Genomic DNA, 17,736 nt, shown 5'->3' with positions numbered 1-17,736 from the left:
GCATATGGAAATAAGCCCAAAAGAGTCAATGCTAGTAAAATCCTATCACCAAAACCCACAAAATTAGAAATATAAAAATAAGTACAGTACATGCAAACTTGATCCTCTACTGTATTACAGACTGTAAATTTGTCTCACACTTTATAAAACAGTTTATTCAATCTTAAGTGTCTCAATGGTCAAATGTTCTTTATTTCATTAGTCGGTATAAATTAAACATTGTAGTCAGCTGCACAGTTCCTGCACTGTATTTGCATTACTACTGGCTGTCAGTAACCAGTTAGCAGCAAAACTTGGCTTGCGTACAACAAAGTGTCTCATTTCTTAGAAGTCATACGGCTATGCAACATTTGATTTTTCCCAGCCTTTAAAGTGATTGTTTGAAAATAATTAGTTCTTGGAAGAAAAAAAGTCAAACAGATTCAATAAAGATATATTAACACCTACTTCTGTTAACTTTCTTCCTATTGTGCCACTTTTCCACACATTTTTCCAGCAGTCCCATGGCAAGTTAGAGCTCTGACACCCATTAACAATGAAAGATGACTTATGTAAACAGGCAGATTGTTAAATAAAGCAGGACAAAACGTAAGCCACATGAATTTTTAGCACATTAATTCAGTAAATGAGCTTTTGATTTATCTGATCAGCTAGCTCTACTAGCATGAATTTAAACTTACTGACAGGTTTTGCTGCATCCTTCCAATTAACGTCAGACCTTCTCAGCCATTGCCAATGCATATCCAAAGCAAAAATTCCCAGATATCTCAAGACTGTCAAATGCTCTCATTTGCAACAAGGAGGAAAGATTTAGAGGGAAAGAAAAGATAAAGGTCTTTTTAAAGCATGATGGTGCATATCTCAATCACCTTAAAATATGTTTTAAATACAGTTAAAGATGCCCCTCTTTCACATTTTGTTTTTTGATTTTCAGAAAGACTTAATAAAGTATAGGTAAAAAGCCTACACTGGGAGACAGCTCCATTCAGCAATGGCCACTAAGCTTCAGTAGCAAGCCTTTTATCAGTTCTGACTCAATCCTATGCTCTTCACTCTCCTTACTTTTAGAAGGCTCCCTCCTTGTCTGTTTACACACAATTGCAGAATAAAAACAAGCAAACAAACAAACAGCAGAGCAACTATTCTAAGATAGTGACTTACATTACAAGCTTTCCAGACATCCCAGTGTTTAACAGTGGGGCCAAGGCAACAAAGGTTGAGTGCATATGGCTGCCTCATCAGAAGCCAGTACAGTAATGCACTACAAGGGTATCACTAAATCACGGTAATTGCCATGCAGCCAGGAGAATGCAAACCAGCACACAGCCCCAGCCAACATTACTAGTGATCCAGATCACAGAAGGCTACAAAGCCATGTCAAAGGCTGCATGCACATCCAGCTAAGAGAAGCATTTCTCACAGGTAGCTTTAGATAGTGAACCAAGAAGAAAAAATGGAAGTTCAAGGAGACTGCTCTCCCAGCACAAGTGCAGTTACTGGACAGTGCTCAAGTATTCACATGCTGTCAGGCTGACTGCATTCCAGGCAATCAGAATTCACATTGAATCTGTACCGTCATTGCACATGAAAGCTTTGTAACATTTCAAATTATTTTCTATGACAGACAGGCAGATTCATAAACTAGAATAGCTTTTATCAGTTAAAATAGTTCTGTCCTCCTTTTATTTTTCTTTTCAAGATGCAGTAAATTCTCCTGTCTAATCCCCAAAGAAAATCAACTAAAGAGAAAATAAGTGAAAGGGTGTCAGCTGCCTTCTTGCATTACCGTAGCTCTGCTCTAATATTTTGTCACATTACTACAAAACTTCAGGATTTGAAGAACTAGATTACCAAAACAGCAGCTGACATGAAAACTGAACCTATGCGGATACATCTTTCAGGGTACCACCCAACATACTTTAACCTTCACTGGTAAGGACTGCTGTATAAGATAATATGCTACTTTTCACTAAGTAGTTTTAATTAGAACTTCAGAGTCTTACGTAAGTTTAAAAAAAAAAACAAACAGCAAATGTTTGTTTGGAAAAACTCACCAACAACCTAGCAATTGTTAAGGAAAACCAATTTGTCCAAGGCTGACTTTTAAACAGCTTCAGTCTACCCTTACACACAAATTTCACTCCTAATTAATCATTCATCTCCAAAAGCACAGAGACAGACAGAGAAAGCATCAGTTGCTGGCGTGACAACTGGCTCAAATTCAAGAACTGCTACATACCAAAACATCTGACTATACACAGAGATGGAATCACTTTCTTAAACTGAAAGCAAGTTTTAAAAATGGAAATTGTTTTCATCAAAGTGAGGAAAGCCTTGAAATTAACGGAGTAAATAAGAAACCTGAGAAACATGAAAACTGACAAAAATGAGTAATAGCAACTTGTTAGGTCAAGGCAAATATAAAACTTTTTTTCAGAAAAGAGTGGTTTTTTGATGTTTTACAAATTTTAAGCAGAAGCAATTTACCAAATTCTAGCACAGTAAAGACATTGCCTTATTACAAACTTATCCTACTATTTGTAATTACATGGAAAAACTCTACAAGGCATCAGTGTCCAATCTTCTGGCTTACCTGGGCCACATCCAGTGAACAGTTTTGTGCTGCACAGACAAAGGATGCTCCAAAAGTAATGCCTCCTATATATTTCCATGGAAACTGCACCAGTTTCAGAGCACAATAATGCCATTTGATAGAGCAAATTCCCAGCTACAAAACAGTCTTTATCAACACAGTCACCATTATTAGTTGTGCACTTCCTCCAGTGATGAACAAGAGCTTGCATGCCATGCTTGTCAAAATCTGCACCAAAGGAGCACCCCTGTCACTACTACCGAAATGCACCACACGCCACCTCAGTGTGCTCACATCCACTTTCTGGTCTCCAGGAATGTTCAGCAAGCGTTGATGAATGTCAGCTAGTGCCATTTTTCTTCCTCATGGAGGCATTTAAGGTAACACACCTTTGCTTCATACACAGTTCCATGTCAGATGCCATTCTGTCAGAGCGCCCCTCTGCTGCCATCTGTCTCACAGCAACAACAGGGAATTGAATATTGGTGGTAAGGTTCAACTCTTACCATTGTACCACCAACATCCGCCTCTGACACTGTAGGTCAACATAATAAAAGAGCAGTCATTAATTTTGGAGCTCTCCAAAAATATATAATGTAGTTCATGTATATAAGTAACAAAACTAATCTCAATCTATAATATTTTTAAAATATTAGGACATTAAAGCAAAAAAAGGAGAGCAACAAAAACCCAGAACTAGTGGGACGCATGACCCTGCTTGTGTGAAACTAATGCATCGATCATTGATTGTTCAGTGGCAATGCCTGCAAATCTTTGTGAGCTTTCAAGGAATCTGTCTGCAATTTTTGGTGTAATGTTACTGCAGCACTTCATCCATGACAACAGTTGTCCCCAAACATCTGCGCTGCCAAAAAGTGATGACATGAATAAGGCTAATTGTGAAGCGTGGAGAGTTTCTCTACAGTAAGAGAGGGCTTACAAAAGTAAAGAGACATGGTCAAACCTTTGAGTTGAATATCTGGTTGCAACTTTGTACACTCCATTTGAAAATGCCCAGTTTGTGCATTTATGTCAACTGAAAATGGAATTGCAAATATACATCATCGCACACTGACATTTGGCTGCGAGGAAGCAGTAGGTGCATGCCCAGGGCACTGCTGGGCCACTGTGCAGCAGCTGGGATGCAGAGCCAGCTGGGCCGGGCCATGGGCCGGATGAACCTAGGTAAGGCTTTTATTCCTGCTTCTTGTAATCACTGAAAAATGCTTACTTTCTCTTAAAATTCAGATTAGATATTTTTAGAAAGACTCAAAAAGGGCAGGAGCTGACTACGTTTTCCATGTTTTTTAATCTAGTCTTAACAGAAAGAGTTGAGTTGGTTTTGTTTTTGTTTTGTTTTTATAATTCCCCCTTCTGTCCCCCAACCCCACTTTATTATGTTTATTTTTAAGAAGAAAAGTTTCCAAAGAAATTCTTCAATGTCAAGGATAATCCATCAGAATACACATGTCTACTCACTGAGAATAGTTTGTGTGTTCCCTAATTAATATACTGCATTCCAAATCTAACAACAAAACTGGAATGCATTCAGCTGTCTCTCTTTCAGGAAGAAATATTTAAAAATGAGTTTACTTGTCTCTCCAAACCTGGAAATATTGGTACTTTCTTCTTAAAGCTAATTCAAATCATAATCACTGAAGGTATTTTTGCAAAATCTTAGTGGTCTTGGTTGCTATTCAAGAAGAATATTCAGAAGTCCAGCAAGATATTAGTTGCTTACTACATTACCACAGTATTGTATTAACAAATTCTATATTACTTGTTTTAGTCATACGTTCCTAACCAAACCCCAACACTGGGCTGGCTGCTGAAGAAACCATGCCTGTTTCTGTGGCATGTCAGTAGGTAAACTACCTCTTCCAGGAGAAGAACCTTAGCACAACATTCTCTTCTTGGACAAAGATCACCACACACCAGGACTCCAAGAAGTTAATGCAGAACACAGCGCTTACATTCACAAGTAACAGCTTTAGCTTTGTTGCTTAATTTAATATTACCTTATTTAGAAAAAAGCTAAATCCATGTGTCACAAAGGTTTTGTCAACAACATACATTGTAGGTATTAGTGAAAATCAACATGTCTGCATTTCAATGCGTAGCACAAATGCCTGTGCCAGATTTCTAACAAAATACCTGGTGTGGTTTTAATCAACAGAAAGGTGTTTCACATTATACTGTTGTTACTCAAATAATTAGATCTTGAAAGAAAAGAAATTGCACTTTTCTCACGTGCTGTGTAATTCCACACCATTTTGGGCAAAGATGGTTAGGAAGAATGAAAAAATTAACCGGGATCAAAATCCACCAAAAGGATCAGAAAGTTGCTGATTACTATATAAGCATGTCTGATTCTTTACAATATCACATTCAGACAGAATAAGAGCAGCTACCAACAGGATCTTACAAAGCTTTCTCTTCCTAGAATGATGGTTTCTCCTGGTTTTGAAAGCAACCACTAACTTGTAGCTCTTCTGTAACAACAGATGATTAAAGCTACGAAGTCAAAAGATAAACACTTCACATTAAGACAAAATCGGGAAAAAAAGTCACGAGTCCTAACTTCATTTAAGAATCAAACAAAGAAACATCCAGGAAGTTCTAATTATTATTTTACATTTGAGAAGCTTCACTTGTTTTGTTTTCTTCATTTTTTTTTTCCTGAAATCAAACACAGTGTTTTGGTAGCATCCTTCTGAATACATTTCACTGGGGGACTTCAGAAAACTACATCTACCACTCCATACCAACGTCACTCCAGCTGAACACTCTTCCCAGACAAGGTAGTTTCCCAGTTCACAACATGAATATTACATTCCAGTGCTGTGGTAAGTGCCCATCAATTAATTCTATACATTATTTTCCTCCCCTTGGAAGTTTCTTCCCTCCAACTCACTCTCCTGCCATTCATACCTAGAGGCATGACTACCATGATTACAAAGCCCTATGCTACTGTGGAAAAGACTACAACACCTTAAAGGGAGACCTGTATGAGCAAGCAAGTTCTAAGCAGCAAAGACAAACCAACCTCAAATTAAAGACAGACGAAGACATTCTAGGAGTACTCCAAGTGACGTATCAAGAAACCACTTCAAGTGGCTCTAATGTGGACGCAGATACAGCAGCAGGGCTTCCCGCCACTGCTGTGAAGGCAGCCTCTGCCCTTCCCAAAGCAGAAAGTCATCCTACCAGAGCACAGGGTGGCTTTTTTCCCCTGTGTCTAGAATAGCTGCATTAAGGGCTCTCACCAGGTCAACGGTGCTATTGAGGCTCTTCCTAACCTTGACAGACACTGCTGTGACGACAAGGCAGGGCTGTATACTAATTCAAGACAAACCTCAGGAACCAAATATACACTCTACCAGCTAAAACTGTCTGCTCACTCCAGGCATCTTCGTGCAAACTCCAAATGAACCACAGTCAACTTCTAATTTCTCCCCCAGATTGTTGTATTTCCTCAAAGTGCTTTCTTGCTTAGCCTGCAATCTTTACTAAAAATACCTGGTTTGAAATAAATGAAACATATATAGTAGAAAAACTAAATTACACAGTTGAAAAGGTTTGTTCCAGAACTTTACATTCTCTTTTTTTAAAAAAAAAGAAATTCCTTTACATTTAGTTGAAACATACCAAAATAAACTATAAAAAAAACATCAATAACTTAGACGCAGGCAGAATTTTTAAGCCAGTCTCTGGAGAGAAGTCTTTCAAAACTGAGTGATGCTAATTACCATGCCAGGCCAATACCACTCAGTGCTCTCGTCAGCCCAACATCGGATCATCGGCAGTGCAAATCTCTGACACATTAGCTCCTTTTGCTCTTTTCATGACACATGTGAGACAGAGGTGGGGAGTATGATATGGGAGCACGTGAAAATTCTTAGCAGCATGTAGACATGAGATTTTTTGAAATTCTACTGCTTGTAATGAGCCACTGCGAAGAGATTGTCCGAGTGTTCACTCCAGGCTAGACTAAGAAATGTAGACTCCAGAAGCATTTAAGTCCATTTAACTACCAAAGTGAAGTTCATGCCTCTCCCTCACTAACCAGATCTGCATTCCCTTATAGTGATCATCACTACAAGTAAGGCTGTTAGGACTGATAAATAATAAAACGCACTTTGTTCAACAGCCGCACTTTTCCACAGCGCAACAGTAAACATTCACAGAGTTTCCATTACTCACACTGCACGGAACACAAGTTCACGTTTGTAAGGCCACCAATCGCTGCTTGCATAGACCCATCAGAGCTCTCCCAAAGCAGCACCCCATAACACCACACAGAACTGGTCCTGACCCAAGGCTCAGTCGCATCCTTCAGCGCAGCAGCAGTCGCAGCACCAGCTCTGCATGAGAGCTCTGCATCCAACAGAGCCCTGCCCGAGCTCCGGGCCCAACCATGATGCTGCCAGAGCACTGAGACACTCACCATCAACAGCTCCAACATTGCTGGAGCGCAGCTTTCCAGTGAAAGGCTGGAAAAAAAACACAACACAACTGTATTTTCAGCATTTGTCTGGAACGTGTTTAAGGGCTCCAGAAACAGCAGTCAACACTTCAGTTGTATTTATGCATATTTTCTCTCTTCACATTGACCCTTGCCAGCATTACTCAATGCCCCTCCCCTTCAGGAGCTATACAACAAGTTACTTTTTCCTTTCACAACTCCTCGCTGAGGCCCTGTTCTGTCACTGAAAGCAAGCACAGTGAAGCCCACGCTGGGTGTCTGTCTCCTGCAGAAGATTACATCTTTTATTTATCGCCCCTTGGCTTTATTTTCACAGTGAATTCCTGGCTTAAATGTAATCATCCAAGAAACCCTCCCTATGTGCACTCCTGTCATTCCTCATTGCTTGCAAACAGAATCAAGTGCAAGCAGAAGGGAAAAAAAAATCTCAGTACAGCCAACCCAAGTAGAAGAGCTCTGCTTCTGGTTCTGCCAGCCCCAAGGAGCTACAGCCACCTTTGGAAAGGAGAAAAAGTCAAACGATGAAACTTACAAGAAAGTTAATTAGATTTTAAAAAAAACCAATTTGTCTCAAGTTCAGCTCTGAGAAAGGCAGTGAGGCTGAAAGCAGCAACAGCGAAAATAAATGGGCAGAAAGAGGAGCGCAAGTGGAGTGAACAAAAGGCTCGGGACAGGATGAACCGTGGGGTAAATAATAAAGACAGATGCGTTTTCAGATTGAAAAAAATAATAATAATTAGAATACCGAGCAGGATCCTTTTGTCTAGCTTTCCCTTTAAAAGGTGGGAGATAAACACGAAAACGAGAACAAAGTGCCCGGCTACAAAGCAGACCCCACGCCCCGCGTGGAAGTTATAGATCCCGCGAGCGGACGAGGGGCACCTCACCCCACCACGGAGGCGTCCGCGGAGGGGAGGCGGGGCGAGGCGCGCCCCCCCCGCAGAAGGGGAGCACCGAGCCCCGCAGCCCTTTAAACGCAGAGGAGGAAGAGGAGGGAGCATTGTTCCAGCGGGAGGAAGCCCGGCCCCCCCGCACACACACGCCTCGCTGTCACGGCCCCGTGCCCCCCACCCGCTCCCCCCCCACGCCCGCATGCTGCGGATCTCGCCCCCTCCCTGCGGCTCGCCGCTGCCCTAGAAATGCCTTTGTTCGCCGCTCCCCCCCTTCCTCCTCCTCCCTCAAACCAGACTCCGGCATTCGCTTTTATTTCTTTATTTCCGAGCACGCCGCATCACCCCCACCCCCCCCACATACACACCACCCCCGTGGGCCGCCTTCTGCTGATTCATTTCCACCGGGGAGGTGTGTGCGCGGGGGGCACCTCCTCCCCATTGTGGCCCGGGGTACGGCGGTGACCCGGATTACCGGGGGTGGGCGCTGGGAGGGGGCAGACCCAAGCGGGATTACACGCTCCGGATTACCGGCAACGAGAGTTAAAGGGACAGCGCCGTGCCGGGGCTCCCCGCCGGGCCGGGGCAACCCTCCCGCGCCGAGGGGCTGCGAAGCCCACCCCAGGAGAAGGGGCTTGGGGAATGAGGGAGCGGTACTGACACGGGCCCGGCGTCGCGCCCGGTGACTCACCGACTTGCAGGACGTTATCGACGCAGCCGCCGTCGAGCAGCGCGATGCCCCTGCGGAAGGGCAGACGGTTTTCGTCGGCAGCGTCCGCGGCCCCGCCGGGCGCGGCGGCGGCCCCCACGGGAGCGGCGGCGGGGTCCTCGCTGCCGGTGTTGAAGGAGGAGTACATGCAAATCTCCCTCTCACTGCGGGGGAAGGACCAGTAGACGATCCTGCGCTGCACCGGCTCCGGGATCCGTTCAAACCGCTCTTCCACCCGCTGGAAGGGCCACTTCTCCGCCACCTTACGAGCCGCGATGTCCAGCAGGGATTCGGGGCTCTGCGTCTTGCCCAACGGCAGCAGCCCCAGGGCGGCGGCGGCGGCTGCGGAGCTGGGGCCGGCACAGAGCGCTCCGCTGCCGGGGCCGGCGCCGCCCACCCGCCCGCCCGGCCTGCAGCCTGAGCCGTAGCCGGGTCTGCAGCAGAGGCGCTTCGCGGGAGGAGGGAGCTGACCGCGCTCCGCCATGATCGCGCCGCTTCTAAGCAGGCAGCGGAAGTGGCAGTACCCTATAAACGGCACCAGGAAGGCAACGAACGGCCACGGGCCCCGAGTCCCCGCCCTTTTATCCTCATACGGCAAGAAGGGCGTGTTCCTCTGCCCACCCGCGGGCGGCAGGGGCGGCACCGTATGCAAATCACCGCCACAAACATAAATAGAACGGCCCGAGTGCGGCTCGCGGTGGGAAGGTGCGCGCCGCTGCTCCCCGCTCTCTTCCCACGCGCATACACAGCCGGCGGCGGGAGGACGCCGAGTCGCTCCCCCCAGCCCGCCTCATGGCGTCACGCGCTGTGGTAAAAAGGGGGGTGGCCTCTGTCTGACGCCACGCGGGGAGCGGAATGCAGGGGCGGGGCCTCACCCCGCTCACCTCTGCGGGAACGCCGGGCAGGGAGGTGGCTGCGGGTAGGGGGAATACGGTAGTTGCTAGGGCGGGCGAGCGGCTGTGCCGAGGGGCGGCCCGGCCGCGGGCGGAGCGGCCGGCCGCTGGGAGTGGGAGGCTTTCCTCCGGCGGAGGACCGCGCCGTGGTGTTATTTTGAAGCACGCGGCGCTGCCCGCGGTCGGTTCCCGCTGGGCTGCCTTACCGGCTCGCCAGCAACTCCTCTCCGGCCTCTATTCTGCTGCTGTGGTTGCGCTCCCCTCGCTCGGGCGGTAACGTTAACGTAGCGTTTTGCCGTTCGTGGCACCTGCTGTGTTTATGTACCTAACCTCGACTGAGTATTTGAGCCGTCTGGGAGCCCGAGTGCTAAAGAGAGCAGTTGCGGATGCCGGGCTCGGTTTTGCTCTTGGTAGCGCTCTGGTTTCTGTGCGTCTGAGGGCAGAGTGAGGAAACACGTAGAAAATAGAAGAGTTTCACGGTACCCGTGCGATAGCAGAGGAGAAATAATATCTAACTCCAGCCCCCTCACTCAGCCGTTGTTAATAACGACTCACATCTTGAAACAGTTTTCTTCCACATTGCTCCACCGCTACTTCTGCTTCCAACAAGCCTCTGCCGAGGCAGCGGCAGTGCCGCTCGCAGCTGGGTAATGGCTGTTCAACAGGTCTTAGCCGCCGGCTGCAATGGAAATAACGCGTTGCTGGGAGAGTTCTCCCTGTCACAGCGAAGGGGGTTGCGGTGAAGACTCACAAGTACGGCTATGAAAAATAAAACTTTCTGTAATAAGCAAAAGTAGCCCAAGTGTCTGTTGTCTTAATTTAGTCATCCTTCTGTCTTTTCAGATCTGGTAAAACAAAACAAAACAAATTCTTAGTATCTTAGTATCTCCAATACTTAGGAAATCCAAGAGAAAAACCCATCGATATTTCATCCTGCCACTCAGCAGGAAGAGTTGCTTCCCATATATGAGGCATTCATACTCATATCCTATGATATTAATAGCCACACAGTATGCTGTTGAAGCTTTTTTCTTTGCTGGGCTGGAAGGTACATAAAAGAGTAATAGCATCTTTCCTCTTGATATGATGCCATAAGCAACAAGGGTGCTTCTTGTTGGGCTCACTCTGCACTGACATAGTAACAGTTTACATGTATTATCTGAACCCAAAGTTACCTCCTTCCTCCAGTAGTGATTCCTTCACACCTCAAACTTTCTGAAAGCAACTAGGAAGATGTGTAGAGTCTAGGGGGAAAAAATAATGTCTTATCTGTGTTTAAATCTGTAGTTAGTTTTTCTTTTGAAGGATGTTCTTTTTTTGGAAGGAGTTTACTGAGCTGCATATTCATTTCCTCTTCTTCTGCCTCCCAGTTGTTGACGATCTGTGTTACGGAGTTACACAGAAGGAAAGCAATGGCTGTGGAATAGCAGCCTTGACATGGTTAACCTCTTGCACTTAATCAAAGTCAGTTCAGTGAGCTACTTGGAAAAACATCCTTGATGGCCAGTCAGTATAATTTGTTCTTAATGTTTCAAAGCATTGGACAACTTGCAGTCATTCCCTTTCCTTGCTGTAGTACATACAAGGCTTGAGCATTCCACTAGTTGCACTAATTTGAAAGAAGGATTGCATGCAGTTGTCTTTGTATGAAGAAAACAATGGTCTGTATGTAGAAAATGGATTGTGGACAGCCCAGTGCTGGTCAACGAGTCACCATGGTGGTTAAAACTTATCTGGAAAAATGAGAACAAGAAAAACCAAGGCAGCATTTAAGCTGAACAAGTCTCTATATTCATGCAGGTCATAAAGTATCTCTAAACACCATGACGACAGGAGGTCAGAAATGAAAAGGGGGAAATGAGGAAACACTGAGTAACCTGGGTCTCTTCAGCCTGGGGAAAATAAGACCAAGCTGAAATGTAATTAATGTTAATAAATATCTAATTGGAGGTGAGAGGCAAATGGATGAGGCCAGCCCCTTCTCAGTGCTGCATAGCAACAGAGGAGTAATGGCCTAAAATTTGAACACTTGGAGTTCCGTGCAAACATGCAGAAGAAGTGCTTTGTGGTAGGGGTGACAAAGCACTGGAACAGGTTGCCCAAAGAGGTTGTGGAGTCTCCTTCTATGGAGATATTTAAGACCCAACTGAGTGCCTACCTGTGTGACCTACTTTATCAGGGTGTACCTGCTTTATCAGGTGGCTTAGGCTTGATGATGTCTTGAAGTCCCTTCCAGCTCCTGCAATTCTGTGATTTTCTGTGATGCTGTGAAACTTGGCAAAGGAGGCTAGAAGGTTCTTACAGCCAGAACTCCTTGAATAAGTACAAGGAAAATTACTAAGAATTAATTTAAAGCGTTGATCAAGAGATGACAGCATTAATATAATCAAACACAAGGAAGACTGAGAAGTATACTGAAACAGTTTAACAATGCTAAAACAATGTTTTTTTTAACTGGCTTGCATAAGGACTTCTTTTTAATAAAGCAGTTCAAAGACAGTTTGTAAGAAAGCTGTAGATTATACGGATTCCAAATGTATTTCAATATTTATCATACAAAACACTGCTGTACATAAAAAAAAAAAACCAACTTGGAAAACACTGCTGTACATAAAAACAGTGACTATTGCTACACTTGGCAGTGCCATAGCTCTGAAAATTCGAACACAGGAAAAGCAGGAAACTATGATGAATGTTGATGAAGACTGGTCAATGAAGAAAATAGCATACCTGATCTATATCTTTGGCTTGAAATGTTTTCTTAAATTGTTTAAATCATTGTGTTCAGAAACTTATTTTCAGAAGTTAAAAATAGAAATCTTGCCTTTCACTAGCCTTTTACATGAAACTGGATACTTTAGGATAAATATTACCAGCTCATTTAGGAGTCATTCTTTTAATGTGTAAATAAACCAACAGCACTGAAAGAGACCTTTCAAGGGACAGCTTTTTATTGTAATTCCATGATGATTCTAAAAATGGAGTCAGATTCCAGAATACAAAAACATTTAGGAAAAAGGTACTTAAAGTACTAGGCATGCTCCACCAGTATTGTAAAATAATGTAAAGAGACAAATATCTTAATTTGGGCTAAATCCTCTTGACATTCATTTCTGTGTCCTCTGCCTTTTTGTGGCTTGATACTTGATGTATGAAGTCATTCTGAGATGTACTGAAGGGAATGGTATTGTGTTTGCCAGAGTCCCAGAGCTCTTTGAATTATGCTGCTCTGTATTTCCTCAAGGAACAAGCACATTCACTTCACATTTATTGAGAATAGACCCTGGGAAAAAATTATTTCTTCCTTATAAGGAGCATTGTGTTGGAATATCTGCTGGGACAGTTTAGTTTACTACTAATTTCCTAGGAATAAAAGTATCACTGTTACAAGTAAAATGATAACATGCAAGTGACTTCTTAAAATGAAACATGTTGAACTGATTTACAAGGTTCAAAGTCTCTGAATAGAGAAATGAGTGTCTCATCTTTCTTCAGAGTTATAACTTGCTTACGTCCACTCACAAGAAGTCAAAAGCAGAAAATCCTGTCTTTGAGAGGAAGCTAGATTTAATATCACTCTGGGTCTGTTGTTTCAGAATTTGTGAACGCTCTAAGTAAAAGCAACGTTACTCCTCATGCTTTTGAAAACGGTATTTCTAAAGGACTGTGCTTTTCTAGCTGTAAGTAAAAGCAAATCTATTTGAAAAAAACATGTTTCAATCTTTAAAATAACTTTCTTGTAGGTATTCTTTCTCCTCGTTGCAAATACATACTCTTAAATCTGGTAAAGTATCTCTGTAAAGATTATAATAATAATAATAGTAGTATAATAAGAAAACACATTCCTCAAAGCTTTAAAGTCTCCTGGTCAGACACCCTCCACCAAAAACATGATAGGCCAGTTTAGAAGTTAATCAATTGCAGAATGCCACCAGTCAGTCTGCCAACATCTGTAGGAACACTTCTGCACATACAGTATATGGACACTGAAGTACTGCTTTGTTATGCCGGTGGTCTAAATGGCATTCTTTGCAGTGCTTCTTGTGGATAAGATACTGCACAAACAAACTTTTTATTTTTTTTACCCAGCTCCCTCTCTTTAAACTTTACTTGAGACTTGTGTGCACTAGAGAAAATAGCTACTGTGCTGTGGCAGGAAATTTATTAATTATTGGGTAGAGATTCTTCCTGAAGAAAGGCATGCAAGCCTCAATCCACTAATATCTGAAACAAAAGGCTTTGCTTACCCAGATGTTCACCCGTGGCAAAGGAAGAGAAACAACACATATAAAGAGTCTCATATGTGCACTTTTCAAGCTGCTGAATGCTGTAGGATGGCTGGATGGCTCTAGAGTCGGAGGGAAAAAAAAGAAAAAAAAAAAAGAAGTCTCTGCCTCCCATCTCAAGAATTCTGAGTCCAGGATCATTTGTGATGCTGACAGAGCTGAATGCAGAGGTACTTAGCTTAAATGTGCCAAAAACTAGAAGTGGAATGTACTTAGAGGAGCTGCAGTTCCTGCCTATGCGCAGATGTGGTCCTTGTTCCCAGCACCTGGCTCTGTTGCCCCCTGCTTGTCTCTACCAACACAGCCAAGAAGTGCGGGAAGAAGAAGGTGCAGTTATCTGTCCAACTGTTGCTTCTGATATTTGCCAGTTGCCTGTAACCTTCCATGCCTTTATGAATTGCTACTGTGCACCTGCATAAAGCGTGGAGGCAGGGACGTGGAGGCAGTCAGAGATAACTAAGCAACACTTAACCGGTTCCTGTTTAAACAACTGGCATTCTTTTAAAAAGCTTGGTTACGATGTCTGCGTCCTCTGACTTTGTCACCAGTGATTACGTTTAGCAAACTGGGGAAACTTTTTGCTAACAGTCCATTTAAACTTTGTTTACTGACTGTTAACTTCTGAATCTACTAATATTCAAAAAACACCACAGACCTTCCTCTAGGACTGAAACTTCCTGTTGGGATTTACAGACTTTTTTTCTTGATTTGTATTAGAGGCAAACTTTTAAGAGAGCGCTATGAATATGAGGATACTATGTAACTTAGATGCTCTCTGAAATCAGAGACTGAGACTTCTAATATGACAGAAAAATTATGCTGTACCACCGTTATAAAAACTCAGTATGAGAGTGTAACATTTTTTGGAATTGCTTTCTTCATTTGTTTGTTTTTCAGATATTATATTCCACATATATCTATTGATTTGGTATCGTCTCCACACCTAAGCAAAGTGCCATCTAAAGGTGATGGTATTTCAGAAGGTTCAGTTGATCTAAGAAAAACTTTACATTTGAGCCGGGGCTTTAAAAAGCATTTGAAGTTTTGTAGCCCAAGTTCTTATTAGCCTGATGTGTGCTTGTTTTATTGCATTTTCCCTGCAAAGCCAAGTTACTGAGCTGTGGAATGTCCCATCCATTTAAAGAAATCAATTTTCTGAGTTACACACAGCTTACCAGTGTGTATTTAGAGTGATTCTGATATGATTTCACATTTCCTTTATACCAACTATAAGCATTTTCTAGCATATTTGCCTATTTCTACACCTATTCTCTTCTTCATAGCTACCCAATGACTGTACTTTGGCATTGACAGTTCTCATAAGTAATAGTTCTCTTTTCTGATAAACACCCCATGAACATTCGATCCACTTACCTTCCTTATTCTTGGGCTTCCTGCTCAGCAATCTTGGAAACTGTACCAGAGCTAATATCTCAAACTAAGTTTTATAGCCAAATTCAGAAGATAGAGATGAAGATGAGCTGCAAGATATGTCTCTGCTACATTTCTCCGCTTGGAATAACAGTGACGCAATGTACCTATTTATTTCCAGATAGTTAGTGCTTTGATCTTCTTCCATATGGATTGTTAGGAGTGGCAAGAATTTGCCGGTTCTAACTACTGCAAAGGAAGGAACCCCTTGATGCTTCACATGTGTCATTCTGCTTTTCTTCGGGAAGTCAGGCTGAACTCACAGAATAATTCTCTTATTGCTAGACACTGTCCTCTACTGGGCTGTATACGGAGTCCTTCAGAAGGGATAGATACGACATGGTAAGTAGTGTGATTCAGATCCTATAGGAGCCACTGCGTCAGACTGACTGCAGCCTTAGGCAGATTCTCCACCAGTCATCCTGCGGATGTTGTGATCCTTGAACAGAGTGATAAAAATCTACAGTCCATGTAAAATACATTTTTTTGTGTTTCAGGAAAAAAAAAAAAATCTGGGTGAGAATGGGAGACACTGAATTTATCCATTGTAGTGAAGTTCTGATTCTATTTTGCATGATTCTGTGAAGAGCAAGGAGTTGGACTGTAGGAACATATTGGATCCCTTCCAACTCAGGATATTCTATGATTCCCCATACCTGCTTCCCCAAACTGAGAAGAAAGAAGACCCACTCCATAGCCTGTGTCAGAACTGCTTCCCAGTTAGTAATTTTTATATGTGCTTTGTCAGAGCTTTGTTTACAGACAGCACAAAAATCAGCTTCCTTTTTAAAGAAAATCTGAACATGTGTAAGGAGTGGAAGAACTGAGGAAGAAAAGGGCAGAACGAGTGCGAGTAAGAGCTGAAGGGTGATCTAGTTTATATAAAACCCAGTCTGTTGCCAGCTCCACCCTCTAAATGGCATTTACTGCCAGGGAAGTTGAATCCTCCCTAAACTGATTCTAACATCAGGAAAATCCTCCTAAAATAGCTCTGGACGTTACAAAAGTTGCAGTTTCCTCTCACAGTAATTGATGCTGTGGTGACAAATTCCATCTGGTACTCATGTGTTGCAGTCACCACATCTGTTAAGGGGAAGAAGGCAACTTTTTCCCTTTGCTCAGTCTCCTGCCTTGTCTGCAAAGATGGTCCAAGGAGTGAAAAATTGTTTGCTAAGTCTGGGCATTTGTTGAAAGGGATAGTGTGATGGTGTCCTCTATAGTAGCAACTTGGAAGTGAATCTGCAACCTATGTTGACTCAGGTTTTTAAGAAGTGTAAATGAAGAATCACTTTAAGAGTAACTGGGGATTTGTCTCAGTTACATTACTGCCATTGAATGTGAGTTTATTTCATCCTGTTTACTAAATGGGAAGTATAACCATGGCAACATTCATGACATGCTCAGCATGAATCTTCCAACACAGGAGTGAAATTAGAAGACAACCATTAGAAAGTGAATGAGAACTCAAAAAGCAAGTTTCAGATGATTGTCCAGATGATAATACACTTCAGCATCTGCACAGTGAGTATTATGCTACATTTTCTAGTTTGCTTTAAGCTTGTCACAGCAAGAGTATTCGTGGTGTCACCTGTGTACATCTTAACTCAGTGAATGAAAGCTTGGTGGTGTAAATGCTAATAGTCATTAGTGATTCTGATGAGCTTCATGACCTTAATTTTGTGTGAAGTATACTTATAAGCACAAATGCTCCCAGCCTTTTATGCTCAAATACGGCACAAACGTATTTGAAATCAGTTTACTTCAGGGGTGAAAAAAAAACACAGAATGATAATTCCAAGACAAGGTTAAAGTTCTGCTTTCCACTTATAAAGAAAAAGCCTGAGGTGAATGGAAATGTGGAGGGGAATATAAAAGGAACTTTCTAGATCAGTGTTAGTGCTCTGCAGTCCCAGATATAAACTGCTGGTAAATATAGTCTTATAACTAATTCCTGTAGCTGTTTCCTGTCATAATGCTTATGCGGATGTCTTTTAAATGGAAAATTGTTGGACTAAGTAATGAATTGCTTCTTCATATCTCCCCACAGATCACTTGTTTTGTAAGGAACAGTCAGTCAACTACACATTTCTGTATGAGAGTGATACAAACTATCACCATAGCCCCGCACAAAAGTATTTCCCTGCCATTGCCCGTACTTTTATCTCAGGCTAGCTTCATCATTTTTGTTTAAGTTAGTTCCCCTTTTTTTGTACATCTACCACATAGCAGGAAAGTCATGTTTCTGTAAATAAGCCTAGCAAGTAATTCAGGAGATGTGTAGGAGAATGCAGAACTGCTTGAGCTGATTTTTGAAAGTTGGCTAGATTTTAATCTGACTCTGCCCTTTCAACAGATGCTCAGAACAGTGATTGCTTTTTATTGCCTCAGCACACCATCTTGGGATAACACATCAGCCAGTCTGATGGAATATTTTATATAGAGTTACTT

The 17,736-nt window shown here is 42.8% G+C and overlaps 2 protein-coding genes across 2 annotated transcripts in view; both read right to left on the bottom strand.

Moving 5' to 3' along the window:
• Positions 1–9,162, bottom strand: part of ZSWIM6 (zinc finger SWIM-type containing 6) — a 111,670-nt gene extending 102,508 nt beyond the window's left edge. Inside the window, exon 1 of the mRNA XM_048930632.1 lies at positions 8,661–9,162. Coding sequence (XP_048786589.1) covers positions 8,661–9,162 — 502 coding nt within the window. The remainder of the gene's footprint in view (positions 1–8,660) is intronic.
• Positions 1–16,970, bottom strand: part of IPO11 (importin 11) — a 483,265-nt gene extending 466,295 nt beyond the window's left edge. Inside the window, exon 1 of the mRNA XM_048930643.1 lies at positions 16,967–16,970. The gene's annotated coding sequence lies outside the window, so the exon portion shown is untranslated. The remainder of the gene's footprint in view (positions 1–16,966) is intronic.
• Positions 16,971–17,736: the final 766 nt, after the last annotated feature.

This window comes from Lagopus muta, chromosome Z, assembly GCF_023343835.1.
Source record: "Lagopus muta isolate bLagMut1 chromosome Z, bLagMut1 primary, whole genome shotgun sequence".
NCBI lineage: Eukaryota > Metazoa > Chordata > Aves > Galliformes > Phasianidae > Lagopus > Lagopus muta.
Note: the sequence above shows the minus strand (reverse complement) of the source record. Positions and strands in the feature narration are given on the sequence as shown.